Source organism: Bos grunniens, chromosome 10, assembly GCF_055505025.1.
Source record: "Bos grunniens cultivar Pamir isolate PY7600 chromosome 10, Bosgru_T2T1.0, whole genome shotgun sequence".
NCBI lineage: Eukaryota > Metazoa > Chordata > Mammalia > Artiodactyla > Bovidae > Bos > Bos grunniens.
This window is the reverse complement of record NC_141174.1, coordinates 65,235,346-65,256,579: the sequence shown is the minus strand read 5'-3', so window position 1 is coordinate 65,256,579 and position 21,234 is coordinate 65,235,346. Positions and strand designations below refer to the sequence as shown.

General features: G+C 38.2%; 1 protein-coding gene and 1 pseudogene across 10 annotated transcripts in view; one reads left to right on the top strand and one right to left on the bottom strand.

The window, feature by feature from the left end:
- Nucleotides 1–21,234, bottom strand: part of TTBK2 (tau tubulin kinase 2) — a 135,753-nt gene that overhangs the window by 73,774 nt on the left and 40,745 nt on the right. For 5 of the 10 annotated variants that reach the window (XM_086321686.1, XM_086321684.1, XM_086321687.1 and 2 more), the window contains 2 exons: nucleotides 13,989–14,136; nucleotides 4,310–4,421 (listed from right to left, as the gene is read on the bottom strand). Coding sequence is in view for 4 of the 10 variants with exons in the window: in XM_086321681.1 (XP_086177807.1) it covers nucleotides 13,989–14,136 (148 nt within the window). In the remaining 6 variants the exon portion in view is untranslated. The remainder of the gene's footprint in view (nucleotides 1–4,309; nucleotides 4,422–13,988; nucleotides 14,137–21,234) is intronic. The other 5 variants (XM_086321681.1, XM_086321680.1, XM_086321679.1 and 2 more) reach the window with 1 other exon arrangement.
- On the top strand, nucleotides 20,730–21,157 carry LOC147364691 (large ribosomal subunit protein eL27 pseudogene; annotated as a pseudogene).

Below are 21,234 nucleotides of genomic sequence, written 5' to 3'. Positions count from 1 at the left end.
GGATAGGAAAAGGTCAGTTTTCATTCCAATCCCAAAGAAGGGTCGTGCCAAAGAATGTTTGAATTACTGGATAATTGCACTCATTTCTCATGCTAGTAAGAGATTATGCTTAAAATCCTTCAAGCGAGGCTTCAAAAGTATGTGAACCGAGAACTTTCAGATGTACAAGCTGGGCTTAGGAAAGGCAGAAGAACCAGAGATCAAATTGACAACAATTGCTGGATCATAGAGAAAGGAAGGGAATTCCAGAAAAACATCTACTTCACTGACTACTTGAAAGCCTTTTACTGTGTGGATACAACAAATGTGGAAAATTCTTAAAAAGGTGGGAATACCAGACCACTATACCTGTCTCCTGAGAAAGCTGTATGCAGGTCAAGAGGCAACAGTTAGAACCGAACATGGAACAGACTGCTTCAAAACTGGAAAGGAGTAGGACAAAGCTGTATATTGTCACCCTGTTTATTTAACTTATATGCAGAATACATCATGCAAAGTGCTGGGCTGGATGAATCAAAAGCTGGAATCAAGACTGCTGGGAGAAATATCAACAACCTCAGTTATGCAGATGATACCATTCTAACTGCAGAAAGTGAACAGGAATTAAAGAGCCTCTTGAGGGTTAAAAAGGAGAGTGAAAAAGCTGGCTTAAAACTCAACATTCAGAAAACTAAGATCATGGCATCCAGTCCCATCACTTAATGGCAAATAGATGGGGAAAAAGTGGAAGCAGACAGATTTCATTTTCTTGGGCTCCAAAATCCCTGCAGACAGTGACTGCAGCCAGGAAATTAAGAGACGCTTGCTCCTTGGAAGGAAAGTGTGAAAGTGCAAGGCGCTCAGTCGTTTCAGCAAACAGTCCAACTGTTTGCCATCCCATGGAGTGGTTCATGGGAATTCTCTAGGCCAGAATACTGGAGTGGGTAGCCTTTCCCTTCTCCAGGGGATCTTCCCAACCCAGGGATTGAACCCAGGTCTCCTGCATTACAGGCAGATTCTTTACCAGTTGAGCCACAGGGAAGCCCAAGAATACCGGAGTGGGTAGCCTATCCCTTCTCCAGCGGATCTTCCTGACTCAGGAACTGAACCAGGGTCTCCTGCATTGAAGGCAGATTCTTTACCAACTGAACTATCAGCAAAAGATGCTTGCTCCTTGGAAGAAAAGCTATGACAAACCTTGACAACATATTAAAGAGCAGAGACATCACTTTGCCAACTAAGGTCTATATAGTCAAAGCTATGGTTTTTCCAGTAGTCATGTATGGATGTGAGAGTTGGACCATAAAGAAGGCTGATCATCGAAGACTTCATGCTTTTGAACTGTGGTGCTGGAGAAGATCTTAAGAGTTCCTTGGACAGCAAGGAGATCAAACTAGTTAATCCTACACGAAATCAACATTGAACATTCATTGGAAGGAATGATGCTGAAGCTCCAATACTTTGGTCACCTCATGAGGAGAGCCCACTCATGGGAAAAGATCCTGATGCTGGGAAAGACTGAAGGCAAAAGGAGACAAGGGTGGCAGAGGATGAGATGTTTAAATAGCATAACCAACTCAATGGACATAAGTTTAAGCAAACTCAGGGAGATAGTGGACAGGGAAGCCTGGCATGCTGCAGTCCATGGGGTCACAAAGAGTCAGACATGACTTTGCAACTGAAGAAAAACAAAATGGCTAATGATTCTAAGCATCTTTTGCTGAGCTGATTTTCCATTCTATATCCTCTCCCAAAGCCCACTAAAGATTTTTAATTGGATTCTTTTCTTATTGTTGAGTTTTTGAAGTTTTTAAATATTCTGAATATAAGTCCTTTGTAGATATGTGATCTGCAAGTATTTTCTCCTGGTCTATAATCTGTCTTTTCATTCTCTTAATAGTGTCTTCACAAGCAAAATACTTAATTTGACTCAGTCCAATTCATCAGCTTCTTCTTTTCAATCATGATTTTGGTGTCATGTAAAAGAACTTCTTGCTTACAGCCAGCTCACAAAGATTTTCTGTGTTTGCTTCTAAACACTGGATAGGTTTATATTTCACATTTGGATGTGTGGTACTTTTCAAGTTCATTTTTGTATAATGTGTGTAGTTTAGGTCAAGGTTTACTATTTTGGTATTTGGATGTCCCACTGTTCCAACACCATTTATCAAAAGTGCTATTATTTTTCCACTTTGCAACTTTGTTAAACATTATTGGCCATATTTCTATGAGTCTACTTCTGGAATCTATTCTAGTTTGGTGATCTATATGTCTATTCCTTCATCACAGTCTTGACTGTGGTAGCTTTGTACTAAGTTTTAAAATCATGTAGCTTGATTTTTCCAACATTTTTCTTTTTTAAAATTGTTTTAGATATTCTAGGTCCTTTGTCTTTCTATAAAAATTCTAAAATCGGTTTCTCTATCGTGAGAAACCAATTGTTGCTATTGTTATTGCTTCAAATCTATAAATCAACTTGAGGAAAATTGATGTCTTAAGTATAGTGAATTTTACAATTCATGAATACAGCATGTCTTTCTATTTATTTAAATTTTCTTTTTAAAAAATAAATTAGGAGGGGACATATGTATACCTATAGCTGATTCATGTTGATGTCTGGCAGAAACCAACACAATACTATAAAGCAATTATCCTCAATTAAAAATAAATAAATTTTTAAAATAAATAAAAATTAAAGAAGTTTTAAAAATAAGGATTTTACATTTTCACCATAAAGCTCTCATAGTTATTTTGCTACATTGATACCTAAGTATTTCATTTTGGGAGAGCTACTATAAATGGATTTTTTAATATTCCATTTTCAATTATTTATTACCAGTACACAGAAATATGATTTTTTGTGTGTAGGCTGACCTTGAACCACTTACTAAACTCATGTATTCCAGTTATTTTTTCTGGATTCCTTGGGATTTTATAAATATATAATCACACTATCTGCATAAATAGAGACAGTTTTATTTCTTCCTTTCTAATCAGTATGTCATTATTTCTTCAAATATTTTTGCCATACCAGAACCATTATCTTCACATTCTGGGTCTCTGACAACACAGATGTTAGACCTTATGAGAGTTTCAGGATTTCTGAGGCACTTATTTTTTTCTCTGTTCTTCAAATTGGATCATTTCTATCTACTTAACTTCACTGACTTATTATGTCATGTCCTCTCTGCTATCAAGCCCATTCAGTGAGCTTTTCATTTTCATTACTGTATTTCTCAATTCTAAAATTTCCATTTAGTTCTTCTTTACATCTTCTATTTCTTTGCTGAGACTTTCTATCTTCCCACTCATTCCTAGAATATGGTCATAATATCTGATTTTAAGTCTTTCTGAGATAATTTTAACATCTGTGATTCTGGCACTGGTATCTCTTTTCTGCCTTTTCCCAAGTGAGTGCAGATTTCACAGGTTCTTTTTAAGCTGAGTAATCCAAGATTGTATTCTGGACATTTTGAATATAATCTTTTGAGAATCTGGCTCCTATTTAAGTCCCACCAAGAGTGCTGGTGTTTTTATTTTAGCCAGTAATTGACCCAGCTGGGTTCACATTTCAAGTTCTGACCATCCTTCTGTAGCCTGCATTTCCAATTTCAGTTTAGTGTGCAAAGCCTTTGAAGTCATACTGAATGTATTCCATAACTGTCCCACGCAGTGTCCAGTTTGGGGCTTGGGAGTGGTCTATCCCATAATTTGGTCCTCAGTGTGCCATTCAGGATCACACTCAAGCATGCACAGCTTGGAAGTCAGCTCAGGAGTCTGTGAGCAATTTTAAGTGGTCACTTTCCCAAGCTTCTCATTCACCTGCAATCCTCTGGATTCCTGGGGCTTCCTTTTTTCAGCTTCCTGCAGAAAGCTAGGGCTTCATTAGCCCTATTCTTCCATATACTTCCCATAACCATGCCCACATCAGGGCCAAGCAACAGAAGAGCAGAAGGGAAACGAAAAGCAATGGGACTTGCCCCACTCTCTTGAGACCACAGCTCCTCCAATCTGAGAGGAAGGTTCCTATCCTTCCGAGATTCAGGCTCCTGCCTGCCCCACTGACGCCACTGCCCAGGACTGCTTGAGGCCTGGGGTGCAAGAGAATGAAGAAAAAGGGGGAAAAAAAGGGGGAAAAAAAGAAAAAAGAGAAGGATGTGGGATTGCCACATTCTGAGTATTAGGAGACGTCTTTCCTCTTCCTTGGGTCAGAACTAATGGGATTCTCCTGGTGCTTTTTCTGTCCATGTTAATAATGCTCACGGCCAAGTTTCAGGATACATTAAGTTCAGGCTGGGGCATACTGGAAGAAAAAAAATGGTAAACTCACCGACGGTTCAGTAGTACTTTGAATTCTGGTCTTCTTCCCCAATCTGCCTCCTACTATTTATTTTTCAGAGTCCTCAAATAGCCACTCCAAGCATTCTGTCCAGGTCTTACAGCTGCATTCAGTGGGAAAGACAGGGTGAAGTGTGCTTACTCCATCTTATCTGGAACCAGAACCTGGACTACTGCTTCTCATAACAAACTTTGTAGAACTGACTGACTCAACTACTTGTTAAATTTGATCATAAGAAATTAAAATTTTAAAGTAAATATATCCTGTAATAATCTTACTGAGGAAAAGGGAACAAGCAACTTAACAGGATCACATTATTTTAAGCATATATACTTTTGGCTATACAATTATTAGGAAAAAAGTGAAGTTCTTAATCATACTTTGCTTTACTTCTCTAAATCTTATTTTACCTAGGGATTTTTGTGAATACTAGGACTGTTATAAAATTTTTAAAAGAAGGAAAAAAAAAAAAAAGATTTATTGAAAGTATGACTCAGAGAAAGCCCAGTGCACTTGAGAAGCTATAAAGTGTTAAGGAAATTGAAAAACAGTTCAGGATGACCAACACTAAGTGTAAGCCCAACAGTTTCAAGGAAACAGTACAGAAAAGCAAGCAGATATCAACTCAAGGTTTTGTATGCCATGTTAATTTAAAGTGGGTATAAAGAAAGTAAAGGAAGGCCCTGAAGTGTTTTAGCAATGGACAGGGAGTGACATGATTTTCTTGAAGGATTACTCCTCTGCAGAACATAAAAGTGTACAGAAAATGAATCTTATTGTCTGACTCTAAGCGGGGGGGTCTCATCAAGTTGGAGAACAGTATATACAGTATGACTCCACATGTGGTTGGGGGTTATGGGTAGGGAGGGAGATTTTATACACACACATGCACATACAGACATGCACACATACATACAATGTTATGATACACATCATATATAATCGAATGATTATATATCATATATATCCATAAATCATGTGATTATATTAATTTCTATCTTATTATGATTCTATATATTCATGTACGTAGACAAATGGATAGATTAAATATGTATTGAATGTTTCAGGAAAAAACAAAAGAAACCAGTAAAAGTGGTTAGAGAGGAGAGTGAAAGGGCTAAGGGAAAAAACCTTTTACTTTTTACAGTACTCTTCTGTTTGATTTTAAATTCTTTTACCATGAACATTTACACTCTTAAAAAGGGTTGTAAAAAAAAAAAGGAAGGAGAACATATGCAAAAGTTAAATATGATATAGATATAAGACATTAAAATAAGATATGTATGAGCCTACCATTCAGTAGCACTGTTCCTAGCATATAGTAAGCACTCAAACACAGTTACAGATCTTCCTACAAATAAGATGTTATTAATCATTTATAAAGAAGGGTCACAACAAAAAACAGCTGATTTTAATTACACTACGCTATACTGCACAAATTTACCAGGTATTTTCAAGCATTTAGAAATTTGAGAAAAGATAAAGAGTAAAAATGGATTTTAAAGATATTTATTATTATCATTTAATTATACTTTTGCTATAAAAAGAAATGTTTGCATATTTTTCTCAATTTCTTAAGCACTGAAGGGTATAAAGGGAAAAGAGTCTCTCCTCTCCTGGTCCCTCTAATTCCAATACACAAACATAGCCATTCCCAACGGCTCAATGGCTTCTTGAGTTCTATAAAATTGCAGACTTTCTTTGTGCATATAAAGCACATATAGATATGTATATTTATATATATTATATTCTCTTTCAAGGAAATTAATCTCTGCTCCTTTAAATAATCTAGACCTACTCTATTTCTTAAATGTCATTTTTCTAAACCCAAATAGAGTAATGAATAAACAAATCCTTAAACTGCCAGATGAAGCTAAATCGTCCAAGTTGGGATATACTTAAATGGACAGGTTGAACAGTTGAAGTTCTCAATGATCTCCTAACATCCCTTGATAGAAAAGATAAACCTTAACTAGGGCAAACAAAAGTTACTTTAAGGGGAAAAAATTACTAGGTAAAATGAACAAAATGGCAGTTTTTAAAAGATTAAAAGATGTAATGAGGGGTAAGGTGTTATCCCTAATCTTTAGGTCCCAAAGTCTGACTACTATGCTCTTTCACAAAGGAAGTTATTTGAGATCTTCTAACATAGCCATCGGAGAAGGCAATGGCACCCCACTCTAGTATTCTTGCCTGGAAAATCCCATGCGCGGAAGAGCCTGGTGGGCTGCAGTCCATGGGGTCGCTTAGAGTTGGACACGACTGAGCGACTTCACTTGCACTTTTCACTTTCATGCATTGGAGAAGGAAATGGCACCCCACTCTAGTATTCTTGCCTGGAAAATCCCATGGACGGAAGAGCCTGGTGGGCTGCCGTCTATGGGGTCGCACAGAGTCAGACACGACTGAAGCAACTTAGTAGCAGCAGCAGCAGCAACATACCCATATCCGATGGCACAGAAGAAGGAAAGCGAAAAGCAAAGGGGAAAAGGAAAGATATACCCATCTGAATGCAGAGTTCCAAAGAATAGCAAGGAGAGATAAGAAAGCCTTCCTCAGCGATCAATGAAAAGAAAGAGAGGAAAACAATAGAATGTGAAAGACTAGAGATCTCTTCAAGAAAATTAGAGATACCAAGGGAACATTTTATGCAAAGATAGGCGCAATAAAGGACAGAAATGGTAGGGACCTAACAGAAGCAGAAGATATTAAGAAGAGGTGGCAAGAATACACACAAGAACCGTACAAAAAAAATCTTCACGACCCAGATAATCACGATGGTGTGATCACTCACCTAGAGACAGACATCCTGGAATGTGAAGTCAAGTGGGTCTTAGGAAGCATCTCTATGAACAAAACTAGTGGAGGGGATGGAATTCCAGTTAAGCTATTTCAAATCCTAAAAGATGATGCTGTGAAAGTGCTGCACTCAATAGGCCAGCAAATTTGGAAAACTCAGCAGTGGCCACAGGACTGGAAACGGTCAGTTTTCATTCCAATCCCAAAGAAAGGCAATGCCAAAGAATGCTCAAACTACCAACAATTGCACTCATCTCACACGCTAGTAAAGTAATGCTTAAAATTCTCCAAGCCAGGCTTCAGCAATACGTGAACCGTGAACTTCCAGATGTTCAAGCTGGTTTTAGAAAAGGCAGAGGAACCAGAGATGAAATTGTCAACATCCTCTGGATCATTGAAAAAGCAAGAGAGTTCCAGAAAAACATCGATTTCTGCTTTATTGACTATGCCAAAGCCTTTGACTGTGTGGATCAAAATAAACTGTGGAAAATCCTGAAAGAGATGGGAATACCAGACCACCTGACCTACCTCTTGGAAAACCTGTATGCAGGTCAGGAAGCAACAGATAGAACTGGACACAGAACAACAGACTGGTTCCAAAGAGGAAAAGGAGTACGTCAAGGCTGTATATTGTCACCCTGCTTATTTAACTTATATGCAGAATATATCATGAGAAACACTGGGCTGGAGGAAGCACAAGCTGGAATCAAGATTGCCGGGAGAAATATCATTAACCTCAGATATGCACATGACACCACCCTTATGGCAGAAAGTGAAGAGGAACTAAACAGCTTCTTGATGAAAGTGAAACAGGCGAGTGAAAAAGTTGGCTTAAAGCTCAACATTCAGAAAACGAAGATCATGGCATCCGGTTCCATCACTTCATGGGAAACAGATGGGGAAACAGTGGCTGACTTTATTTTTCTGGGCTTCAAAATCACTGTAGATGGTGACTCCAGCCATGAAATTAAAAGACACTTACTCCTTGGAAGCAAAGTTATGATCAACCTAAACAGCATATTAAAAAGCAGAGACAATACTTTGCCAACAAAGGTCCGTCTAGTCAAGGCTATGGTTTTTCCAGTGATCATGTATGGATGTAAGAGTTGGACTGTGAAGAAAGCTGAGCGCTGAAGAATTGATGCTTTTGAACTATGGTATTGGAGAAGACTCTTGAGAGTCCCTTGGACTGCAAAGAGATCCAACCAGTCCATCCTAAAGGAGATCAGTCCTGGGTGTTCATTGGAAGGACTGATGTTGAAGCTGAAACTCCAATACTTTGGCCACCCCACGCGAAGAGCTGACTCACTGGAAAAGACCCTGATGCTGGGAAAGATTGAGGGCAGGAGGTGAAGCGGAGGACAGAGGATGAGATGGCTAGATGGCATCACCGACTCAACGGACATGGGTTTGGGTGGACTCTGGGAGTTGGTGATGGACAGGGAGGCCTGGCGTGCTGCAGTTCATGGTGTTGCAAAGAGGCGGACATGACTGAGCGATTGAACTGAACTGAATTGATGGAACAGAAACTCAGAGAGGGCAAGCAAATTTGGAATAACTTCCACAGACATTCTATACTGAACAGATCAGGGGGTCTAATCCAGAAATCACGTATTTCTTATATTCTTATGACTGGGGGAAGAAAGGAGTCCCATTTTACAGCAGCAGCTAAAGACTTCAAGCAGGGAAGGCAGAAGAGGTAGAGCTGATCTTCTGTAGTAGTAACCTTTAATCTCAACTTTCAGCTTGTGCTCTGCAGTCTCCAAAGCAAAAATAAAATTCAGGACCAATATTCCAGGGTTTAAAAAAAAGTTCCCACAAGTCAAAACAAAAATCACAGTCTCTTTTTGGGCTGTAAGGAAAACACAGTTTTCCCCTGCATTTATATGGGGAAAGAAAAATTCCTAGTTCAACTGAGGAAAAAATTACTTGGTTATAACAGTGGTATTTACTCTATTTGATATCAATAGGATCTTCACTTGCTTTTAGAAGATCTAGAGGAGAAAAATGTTTAAATATTTAAAGAAGCTTTAAATTAATTACATTCTCATCCAAGGTAAATATATAAAGAGAAAAACCTCAGTTTTACTTAATTTAGTGCTTTGAAAAGGCACAAGAGATAAGATGATATTGATCATTTACAGCATGAAGAGCTAAAATGGGATAGAAAGGCTGGGCAATTTTCTAGTTTTAAGTTCAACAAACTTCATTAGATTGAACACATCGTGGAGGTAAGACACAGAAGGATTAGTGGTGTGTGTGTGTGTGTGTGTGTCTGTGTGTGTGTATAGAAGGAAATGGAAGTACAACAAACTTTATTAAACACATTATGGAGGGAAGACACAGGATTACTGGGGCGTGTGTGTGTGTGTGTATATGTGTGTGTGTGTAGAAGGAAATGGCAATCCACTCCAATATTCTTGCCTGGGAAATCCCATGGACAAAGAAGCCTGGCAGGCTATATAGTCCATGGGGTCACAAGAGTCAGAGACGACTTAGAACTAAACCACCACTTGTTTCAACTGGAAGCAAGTAAACAAAATATAAACTTCTCAAGATCCTAGGAAGACTCCCTTTGATGAAAAGATATGAGGATAAATTTTAGTCATTTTATAATATTCTGAATTTCCACATCACACCACCTATATGCAAAGATTAAAAAAAAAACAACAACTTCAAAACCAAATATAAACCATTTTCTGGAAGATCCAATTGACTGTCTCTTGTAACAATGAAGAACTAAACATCTATATCATGGTTTTGAGAATCTAAACCTTAGTCACCCAAAGATGACTTTACCAACTAGTATTTATAACACTCTTTAACAAATTATTCCAGAATTTTAATAATTCTTTTTCTTACCAAAAAAATAATTTATTAAAATGATAACCAGAAATAGAAGAGTTAATGTTATCCTATTCTCCCACAACTCCATTTACAAATGTACAGTATCACAAAATACAAAGCCACTTTCTACTATCACTCTGCTACTAAGCATAGTATGTCGAGTTTAAATGTACAAAATACATTTGGCCTAAAATAAATGTAAACAAATTGAAAAGTGCATATAAGAATAAACTAGGTAATATCTAATCATGTTAAAACCTGAAAGAAGTGTGTTGGTCCAATAGCAATTGGTGTCCTAGTCCCCACACCACGATCTCAATTTTTTCCCAATATAAAGGTTTCTTGGAGAAAAGGGTTCCTGATTCCAACTCTGGTGCAGGGAAAGAAAGTTCAAGGCAAGCCTGGAACATGTACTATGTCAGTAAGCTAGTCACATAAAAGAACACTAAAGTTACATCAGGAGGACAAGCAGCCAATTTAAAAGGGCTTCCATCAGTCAAAAGAAGTGGAAATTTTAGCGTAAAAACAATAATAACTGGCAATGGATTGAAAGAAAACAGAAAAGTCCATGATCTCATAGTGATACGCAAAACAGAAAAACAGCTCACTATTCACATAAGGGCATAACTTGTTATTTTGAAAACTGGTAAATAAACAGGAAAAAAAATCAGGTCTTTATCCTGTCCTTCTTGTAGTAACTATCATTTCAGGAGAACAAACGGCTGATGAAATAAAATTCTACTCTGTAGAATAATTCCAATTCAGAAATTTGGAAGGAATAAAAGAATCAGAAATATTTTACAAGCCCTATGGAAACAATGGATGAAGACAATGTACTCCATCAGCAACAATAACAACATGGATTTCATCGAGCCACTAGGTCTAAGTACAAGTTCACAGGAAATGTGGAGGATAGAGGAGCATGTTAACACCACAAGGATGCAATCAGCCAAATCCAGATGTGGACTGCTCTAGCAAACTAAGAACTTCATTTCTCAACAAACAAATAGCAACGCCAAAATTAAAAAAAAAAAAAAGAGGAGGGGGAACTCATGTATATTAAGAGATACTTAAGAGAGATGTCAACTAAATGCAAAGTGCTTACCGTGCACGTGAATCTTTATTTGAATAACTCAATGTAAAAAGAGTATTTTTAAGACAGTAGGAGAAATTAAATACTGGCTGCTAGATTTTATATGGTATTGAGAAATAATTTTCTTAGGTGTTTAAGACTACAGTGTTTATGTCATTAATAAAGGAATTCCCTAATGTAAATTATGGACTTTAGTTAACAATAATGTATCAATACTGTTTCACCAACAGTAACAAATATACTACACTAATGCAAGATATTAATAACAGAGGAAACTGTGGATGGGGACTCTGAACTTCCACTCAGTTTTTCCTGTAAACCTGAAGCAGTTCTAAAAAAGTAAAGTCTACTAATTAAAAAAAAAGAAAAACTGGAACATGGGTTTTCTCTCCAATCCATTCTTAAAACTGGTCACCTGCAGAGTTTCCACAGTGTTATTATTTCACTTTTTCAATAATGTAGATTCTCCTAAATTTTCCTAATGTTTAACATAAATTACCTCTAATATATTCTCATATCATTCTTTTTTTTTTGGTAGGGAATAAGTGACTAAGACTTTCTATGTTCCAATAAATATAAATTAGTGCACTCACAAAACGATTAATCATCAAGAAAGTTCTTACAAAGCAATGTCTGGCATATTTTTATTATTTCCAGCAAAATGCTAAGGCCTTCACACTTTAGGGCCAATGAGAAAGGAATATTCTAGTAATGAGAATTATGCATGAGCTGAGGAAATCTAGAATTGTGAAGTACAGGAAGAGACAGAGAAAAAGGAGAATGGAAGGAATTCAGGAAAAGAAATAATGAGAATTTTGAAAAGGTGGACTGATTTTATTAAAATGAACAAAACTTAGGGTTCAGGCTAAATTCATCATAAAGTATCATTTTATGTTAAAAAGAAATAAATCCTATACCAGTTATCAAAAACTGAACAACAATTTTAAACCAACCAGTCCTATAAAGGGCTAACCTCTGGTTATATGCCTTTTCCTTACGCATATAGCCTTTTTATTGGGGTCACTGAGTAAGAAAATCATTATGACAACAGACAGGCAGGAACAAGAAGTTCAGCTCCATTAAAAGGTTCTCAAAGGGTCGAGATTCCAAAGCACCTTCAACAAAAAGAAGTTATGAGGCTTTAGTATCCAAAAGGCATGGTTAGAAAGCCAAGAAAAGAAAGTCAAGGACTGCCCATTGAAATACAGACCGAAAGATAAAAAAAAACCCATTTATTTTGGAAAGTGAAAAGTTCTGAAGAACTAAAAACAGGTAAAAAAAAACATTTTAGGTAATAGTATGAAAGATGAAATAAGAAGGAAAGGAGAGACTCAGCATCCAAGGATCTCCAATTCACCCATTAAAAGGTACTAAGCTGTTCTTTAAGCTTTATCGCATAGAATCCTGAGTAAACCATGGCCAAAATAGGCAGGAGAACTTACTGAAAGGGCTGTAAAGCTGTATCCTGCCTCATCTGGAAGCATTTCCTTAGGATCAAGTAGGAGAAAGACAGGTGAAGCAGCACTGACCAAGCCAAGCTGATATTAACATACTTTCTGATATTAACATAATATGGACTTGGCTGAGAGTAAAACAGATCACTTGGGATCTGTGCAAGCCAGGATGAGATAGCTCTAGCTGCACCTTTTGTTCGTATCACTGAGATGCAAACAGCTCAAAATAAACATGGAAGAGCAGAAAAGGTGAGGAAAAGAGAGCACCATTCTTTTCTCTATTCTTCCTTCTTTAATCATCTATTTTTTCGAGTAGTTACAATGGGTGCTTATCATATCCACTGTCTTCCTGATTTCCCATGTTTTCGGAAAGCTAAGTTTGGCCTAAAAACAACTATTAAACAGATCTATAACTGTAATAGCATCATACTCTAAAAAAAAATGAGTCAATTAGTAGAGAAACTTGGGACAATGAGAAAGCTTAAGGCAAAGGGCAGTGATTAAAACAACAGATGCTGCCAGAATACATAATACACATTTCATTAACTTAACAGAAACTAATTTACTAAAATTCCAAACATCAGTGATTCACAAAGATAGCACATTCACCCTAGAGAATATACAGCTGTGAATCTGGGGGTCTTAAGCTACATAGCATTTTGTCCTTGTTATTTCTACCAATTACAGCAACTTCCTTTGCTCTGTATGTTAATACTAAATTCCTTTAGACACTAATGAATGTCCCATAGCAATATCAACCCTCTAGAGTTTAATAAGATAATTCAGTGTGCTAATCACACCTCTATTTAATTTTGATCCAGAAAAAATATTTAAATATCAGTAATATCAGATTATGTCATAAACTGAAAATACAAAGATGAATCAAACTGGCCATGTATTAAGGGTTTTACATCAGTAGAATGATGTCAGAAAAAAAGTTACTTATCCTTGTAGTAAAATAATAGGGACTCAAGTAGTAACACGGACCTCAAAAATGATGGCCAGGGCCAGAAAGGAGTTATTTGATGAAATTGAAGGTAATGAAATCAACATGTAACAAATATTATTTTTTATCCACCCTTCAGTGTGATTTGAAGGCAGCTTTCTTAATGTGATTAAATCGTGTTTAACATCCAAAAACACAAGAAGAAACAACTCAGAGGTGTTTATATTTGGTTATTTTTTAAAAAAGGTAAATTTTACCATAACAAACATTATGCAAACACTTACTAATGCAGAATGTTTCAGGTAATTCACTCCCTCTTATCCTTACTCACCATGAAAAGAAATTCCCAAAATCTAAATATTCTAAGCAATCAGTATCTCTACAATTACTAGCTAGCAATAAAATGTCCAAGATAAAAATGTTCAGCATGGTTACACTTAGTTGACACCAGAATATTCAACTGATAAAGGATGTAACTTGAGGTTCAAAGACAATAATAAATTGTTTGGCATATCATACAAAGCAGCTTACCTTGTAGTTTTTTCAATACAGCAACCTCCATTTTCAGAACTTGCTTTGGTTGTTGAGCTGATTCCACCTTCAGTGCAACATTTTCCCTGGTGAGCATGTCCAAGGCATCGTAAATTTCTCCAAAGCCCCCACCCCCAATCTTCCTCAACTGCATGGGAAATAAAATAAGAACACATACACAATTAATAGATTCTAATTAGAAGTTGATTCATCTCTTATATTTACAAAATAATATATAATTGACTATCCCTATTTTATGCTAAAAGATCTCAATATTGTTAACTGAGTATATGCCAAGAACGAATACTTAGAAATAATGTCAAAATTTTTTCCCACAGATTTGTCCACAAGAAGTACTGAATTTATTTCAGCCACAAACAATTTTAAAATTAGGTCTACAGCCAGCATCAGAAACATCATAAAAGACACAGTATCTGAAGCTTCACTTCCCACATATAACTCTCAACCACTAGATCTGTTCTAATTCTAAGGCAATCATTTGAAGATGTTTTAAATCCCTAGCATCTTTTTTACCAACTGAAATCTCCTCTGGAACCAGACTGAGATGTGTCTGTGGGGAGGTTGGAGGGACAGGCCACCAGAGCCCAGTTCTCTCAGCACCATTTACCCTCCTCTTGGAGGCACTGAATGGCTACACAGAACATAGAAAATGGGCCAGCAGCTTGGGGTTAAGGGAACTAGAGGACCCCAAGGCACCAAAGAAGTCATTTGGAGGTGGCCCCTCCAATGCTCAAGCTTGCTAGTTGCCACAAGGGTAAGAAATACAAATCATATAGGCAGAACTCTTTTTAACTCCTAATCCATAAGACTGTGATCAAAATAAATGATTGTTTTAAGCCTCTAAATTTTGATGTAGCTTGTTACTGGGTTGGTCAAAAACTTTATTTGGGTTTTTCCATAAGATGTAACAGAAAAACCCAAACGAATCTTTTGGCCAACTCAATGAATAACAGATAACCAAAAGACCATCCTAAACAATGAGCCTGTAATTTTTTTTTTACTAAGAGGCCACTATGCCACTCAAATTTGGCAGACATGCTCCACATGTCTATTGGCTCTCATTATCAAGACAGAGCAACTATGCCAGGCATAGCTGCATTTGTCACCTTTTGATATGGACCCCACTCCAGTGCTCTTGCCTGGAAAATCCCATGGACGGAGGAGCCTGGTGGGCTGTAGTCCATGGGGTTGCTAAGTCGGGCAAGACTGAGCGACTTCACTTTCATTTTTCACTTTCATGCATTGGAGAAGGAAATGGCAACCCACTCCAGTGTTCTTGCCTGGAGAATCCCAGGGATGGGGGAGCCTGGTGGGCTGCCATCTATGGGGTCGCACAGAGTTGGACACGACTGAAGTGACTTAGCAGATATGTCTAATGGAGAACTGCCAACCTTTACCACAGCACTTAACACAAAGCTCTCACCAAAGCAACACACGTGCCTGACTTATATAAAGATTACCAACTGCTGGAATCTCCCTGCACCAGCCATGATGATAAGGTTCTTTCCTATGTTTACTCAAGAAAATTTTCAAAGTCTATTGCTTTGCCTAATAAGTAAAACACTGTACCATAAAAACAAAATTTTTATTTCTAGAAGAATAATCTGCTTTTTGCAATCTGTTGACAGATGAAGGAAACAATTGAATAACTTGGCTAAACTTGCCAGTGGAACAAAACTTTGGTTAACAAAAGACCAGGTAGCAATAAAACATATTTAAATATATGTAAAAGAAAAATGCTTCTTCACTGGAAGAAAAAGAGCAGATTCCAAGTCCAGGGCAAGGAAGCCATCAAAAGACTATAAGGATCATGTTAAAAAGACTCAGGAGACAACTTGAAGGAAATCCCTTTAGTCAAATGAGACAATTTAAACATCAATAACAATGATAACTACAACAGACTGAAACACATGAAATATGCTTAAATCCATGAATTCTTAATCATAATTTTTAAAATTTCATTAGTCACTCTGAGAAGATGCTCAGTTCAGTTCAGTCACTCAGTCGTGTCTGACTCTTTGCGACTCCATGGACTACAACACACCAGGCCTCCCTGTCTATCACAAACTCCCGGGGTTTACTCAAACTCATGTCCATTGAGTCAGTGATGCCATCCAACCATCTCATCCTCTGTCGTCCCCTTCTCCTCCAGCCCTCAATCCTTCCCAGCATCAGCGTCTTACAAATGAGTCAGTTCTTCACATCAGGTGGCCAAAGTATTGGAGTTTCAGCTTCAACATCAGTCCTTCCAATGAATATTCAGGACTGATTTCCTTTAGGATGGGCTGGTTGGATCTCCTTGCAGTCCAAGGGACTCTCAAGAGTCTTCTCCAACACCACAGTTCAAAAGCATCAATTCTTTGGCGCTCAGCTTTCTTTATAGTCCAATTCTCACATCCATACATGACTACTGGAAAAACTATAGCTTTGACTAGATGGACCTTTGTCAGCAAAGTCATGTCTCTGTTTTTTAATACATTGTCTAGGTTTGTCATAGCTTTTCTTCCAAGGAGCAAACGTCTTTTAATTTCATGTCTGAAGTCACCATCTGCAGTGATTTTGGAGCCCAGAAAAATAAAGTCTTTCACTTTTTCCATTGTTTCCCCATCTATTTGCCATGAAGTGATGGGACCAGATGCCATGATCTTAGTTTTCTGAATGTTGAGTTTCAAGCCAACTTTTTCACTCTCCTCTTTCACTTTCATCAAGAGGCTCTTCGCTATCTGCCATAAGGGTAGTGTCATCTGCATATCTGAGGTTATTGATATTTCTCCCAGCAATCATGATTCAAGCTTTGCTTCTTTCAGCCCAGCATTTCTCATGATGTACTATGCATATAAGTTAAATAAGCAGGGTGACAATATACTGCCTTGACATATTCCTTTCCCGATTTGGAACCAGTCTGTTGTTCCATGTCCAGTTCTAAGTATTGCTTCCTGACCTGCATATAGGTTTCTCAAGAGGCAGGTTCAGATGGTCTGGTATTTCCATCTCTTTCAGAATTTTCCACAGTTTGTTGTGATCCACAGAGTCAAAGGCTTTGGCATTGTCAATAAAGCAGTAGATGTTTTTCTGAAACTCTCTAGTTTTTTTGATATCCAATGGATGTTGGCAATTTGATCTCTGGTTCCTCTGCCGTTTCTAAATCCAGCTTGAACATCTGGAAGTTCATGGTTCACATATTGCTGTAGCCTGGCTTGGAGAATTTAGAGTATTACTTTGCTAGCGTGTGAGTTGAGTGCAATTTTGAAGTAGTTTGAGAGTTCTTTGGCATTGCCTTTGTTTGGGATTGGAATGAAAGCTGACCTTTTCCAGTCCTGTGGCCACTGCTGAGTTTTCCAAATTTGCTGGCATATTGAATGCAGCACTTTCAAAGCATCATCTTTTAGGATTTGAAATAGCTCAACTGGAATTCCATCACCTCCACTAGCTTTGTCCTTAGTGATGGTTCCTAAGGCCCACTTGACTTTCCATTCCAGGATGTCTGGCTGTAGGCTGGTGATCACACCATCGTGATTATATGGGTCATGAAGATCTTTTTTGTATAGTTCTTGTGTGTATTCTTGCCACCTCTTCTTAATATCTTCTGCTTCTGTTAGGTCTATACTATTTCTGTCCTTTATTGAGCCCACCTTTGCATGAAATATTCCCTTGGTATCTCTAATTTTCTTGAAGAGATCTCTAGTCTTTCCCATTCTATTGTTTTCCTCTATTTCTTTGCATTGATCACTGAGGAAGGCTTTCTTATCTCTCCTTGCTATTCTTTGGAACTCTGGATTCAAATGGGTGTATCTTTCCTTTTCTCCCATGCCTTTCACTTTTCTTCTTTTCATAGCTGTTTGCAAGGCCTCGTCAGACAACCATTTTGCCTTTTTGCATTTCTTTTCCTTGGGGATGGTCTTGATCAGTGCCTCCTGTACAATGTCACCAACCTCCATCCATAATTCTTCAGGCACTCTATCTATCAGATCTAATTCCTTGAATCAACTTGTCACTTCAAATGTAGTAAGGGATTTGATTTAGGTCATACCTAAATGGTTTAGTGGTTTTCCTTATTTTCTTCAATTTAAGTCTGAATTTGGCAATAAGGAGTTCATGATTTGAGCCACAGTCAGCTCCCAGTCTTGTTTTTGCTGACTGTATAGAGCTTCTCTCTCTTTGGCTGCAAAAAATATAATCAATCTGTTTTCAATGTTGACCATCTGGTGATGTCCATGTGTAGAGTCTTCTCTTGTGTTGTTGGAAGAGGGTGTTTACTATGACCAGTGCATTCTCTTGGCAAAACTCTGTTAGCTTTTGCCCTGCTTCATTCTGTACTCCAAGGCCAAATTTGCCCATTACTTCAAGTATTTCTTGACTTCCTACTGTTGCATTCCAGTCCCCTATAATGAAAAGGACATCTTTTTTGGGTGTTAGTTCTAGGGGGTCTTGTAGGTCTTCATAGAACTGTTCAACTTCAGCTTCCTCAGCATTATTGGTCAGGGCATAGACTTGGATTACTGTGACACTGAATGGTTTTCCTTGGAAATGAACAGAGATCATTCTGTCGTTTTTGAGACTGCATCCAAAAGATCGGACTCTTTTGCTAACTATGATAGCTACTCCATTCTTCCTGCAGTAGTAGATATAATGGTCATCTGAGTTAAATTCACCCATTCCAGTCCATTTTAGTTCACTGATTCCTAAAATATCGATGCTCACTCTTGCCATGTCCTGTTTGATCACTTCCAATTTGCCTTGATACATGGACCTAACATTCCAGGTTCCTATACAATATTACTCTTTACAGCATCGGACTTTACTTCCATCACCAGTCACAAGTACAACTGGGTGTTGTTTTTGCTTTGGCTCTGTCTCTTCATTCTACTGGACTTATTTTTCCACTGATGTCCAGTAGCATATTGGGCACCTACCGACCTAGGGAGTTCATCTTTCAGTGTCCATCTTTTTGCCTTTTCATACTGTTCTTGGGGTTCTCAAGGCAAGAATATTGAAGTGGTTTGCCATTCTCTTCTCCAGTGGACCATATTTTGTCAGAACTCTCCACCATGACCCGTCCATATGGGTGGCCCTACACAGCATGGCTCATAGTTTCACTGAATTAGACAAGGCTGTGGTCCATGTGATCAGATTGGTTAGTTTTCTGTGACTGTGGTTTTCAGTCTGTCTTCCCTCTGATGGAGAAGGATAAGAGGCTTATGGAAGCTTCCTGATGGGAGAGACCGAGGTCTTGTTCTGATGGGCGGGGCCATGCTCAGTAAGTCTTTAATCCAATTTTCTGTTGAAGGGTGGGCTGTGTTCTCTCCGTTATTTGACCTGAGGCCAAACAAGGTGGAGCTAATGAAGATAATGATGACCTCCTTCAAAAGGTCCAATGCAAGCACTGCTACACTCAGTGCCCCTAACCCTGCAGCTGGCCACTGTCAACCCACACCTCTGCCAGAGACTTCTAGACACTCACAGGCAAGTCTGGGTTAGTCTCTTGTGGGGTCGTTGCTCCTTTCTCCTGGGCCCTTGTGCACACATGGTTCTGTTTGTGCCCTCGCAGAGTTTGTTTCCCTGGTCCTGTGTAAGTTCTGGTGGTTCTATGGTGGGTTAATGGCGATCTCCTCCAAGAGGGCTAATGCCATACCCAGGTCTACTGCACCCAGAGCCTCTGCCCCCGCAGCAGTCCATTGCTGATCTGTACCTCCTCAGGAGACACCCTAACACAGTTCTGCCTCAGTCTCTATAGGGTCTCTGGGTCCTGGTGCACACAAGGTATGTTTGCGCCCTCTAAGCATCTCCGGTGGGTATGGGGTTTGATTCTCATTAGCATCAGAAGATGCTAGGGAACCAATTTATTACTTTGAAAGCTGGTAAATTAAAAAAAGAATCAAGCATTTATCCTGTATTCCTAGTCAAACTATATCTCAGGGTAATCAAATAGTTAACGATGCAAAATTTCTCTTCATAGATGTACTTCAACTAATAAATGAAGGAATGACAGAATATCACCAATCTGCCATCCCTTTGAATTAACAGACCTAGACAATGATGATCAATAGTGTTAACAAAATGATGGGCAATAAGACATTATATGCCTCCCATCCAAAGTTAACAGTACCCTTAAGGGGGGGGTGGGGAAAGCCACTACTTCAATAAACAAACCTGAAGTCAGATCTAATCAAGCCTCTCTACATAACCAACAGCTTACATAAAATACACAAGACAGAGAATCATGTTAATACCACGTGGAAACAACAGGAAAAAACCCAAACTATGGAAAATTCTACAGGCAAATAACGTAGTTTGTTCAAAAAATAAACTGCAAGAAAAAAAGAAAGATGAAAAGGAACTTAGAAATTAAAGGAAACTTAAGTGATGTCAAACAACTGAAATATCCAGACTTCACTTGGATTTGATTCAGCTGTTAAAAAAACTTTACAAAACAATTAGGAAAATGTGAAAGCTGGAAGGATATCTAATGATATTAATGACATTGCTTTCCTGAATGTGATATTATGATTACATTTTAAAAAGAAGTCTATCTTTTAGAGATTATATACTGATGTACATAGAGAAAAGTAAGGTAAAAAATTTCCTTCAAAATATTTTGGGAGCGATCTGTTTTTAATGTTTAAAAACAACTGGGAAGTGAGATCATGCTTCCCGCGGTGAAAGGTTAGCAGAAGTGCCCTTTCTTGCTTTCTGCTGTAGTCCCGAGTGGTAGCTGCCTAAATGGGCAAGTTCATGAGACCCGGGAAGGTGGTGCTGGTCCTGGCCTGTTGCTACTCTGGACGCAAAGCAGTCATCGTGAAGAATATTGATGATGGCACCTCAGACCGACCCTACAGCCATGCTCTGGTGGCTGGAATCGATCACTATCCCTGCAAAGTGACAGCTTCCATGGGCAAGAAGAAAATCACCAAGAGGTCAAAGATCAAGTCTTTTGTCAAAGTTTATAATTATAGTCACCTCATGCCCACAAGGTACTCTCCTAATATCCCCTTGGACAAAACTGTTGTCAACAAGGATGTCTTCAGAGATCCGCTCTCAAACGCAGGGCTCCATGAGAGGCAAAGGTCAAGTTTGAGGAGAGACACAACACTGGCAAGAACAAATGGTTCTTCCAGAAGCTGCGGTTTTACATCTGTCCCAGTCATTAAAAACATTAAAAAAAAAAACAAACTGGACTCTATGATGATCTTTTATTTTTATCTAGTTTGTTTCACTTTTTCTATTT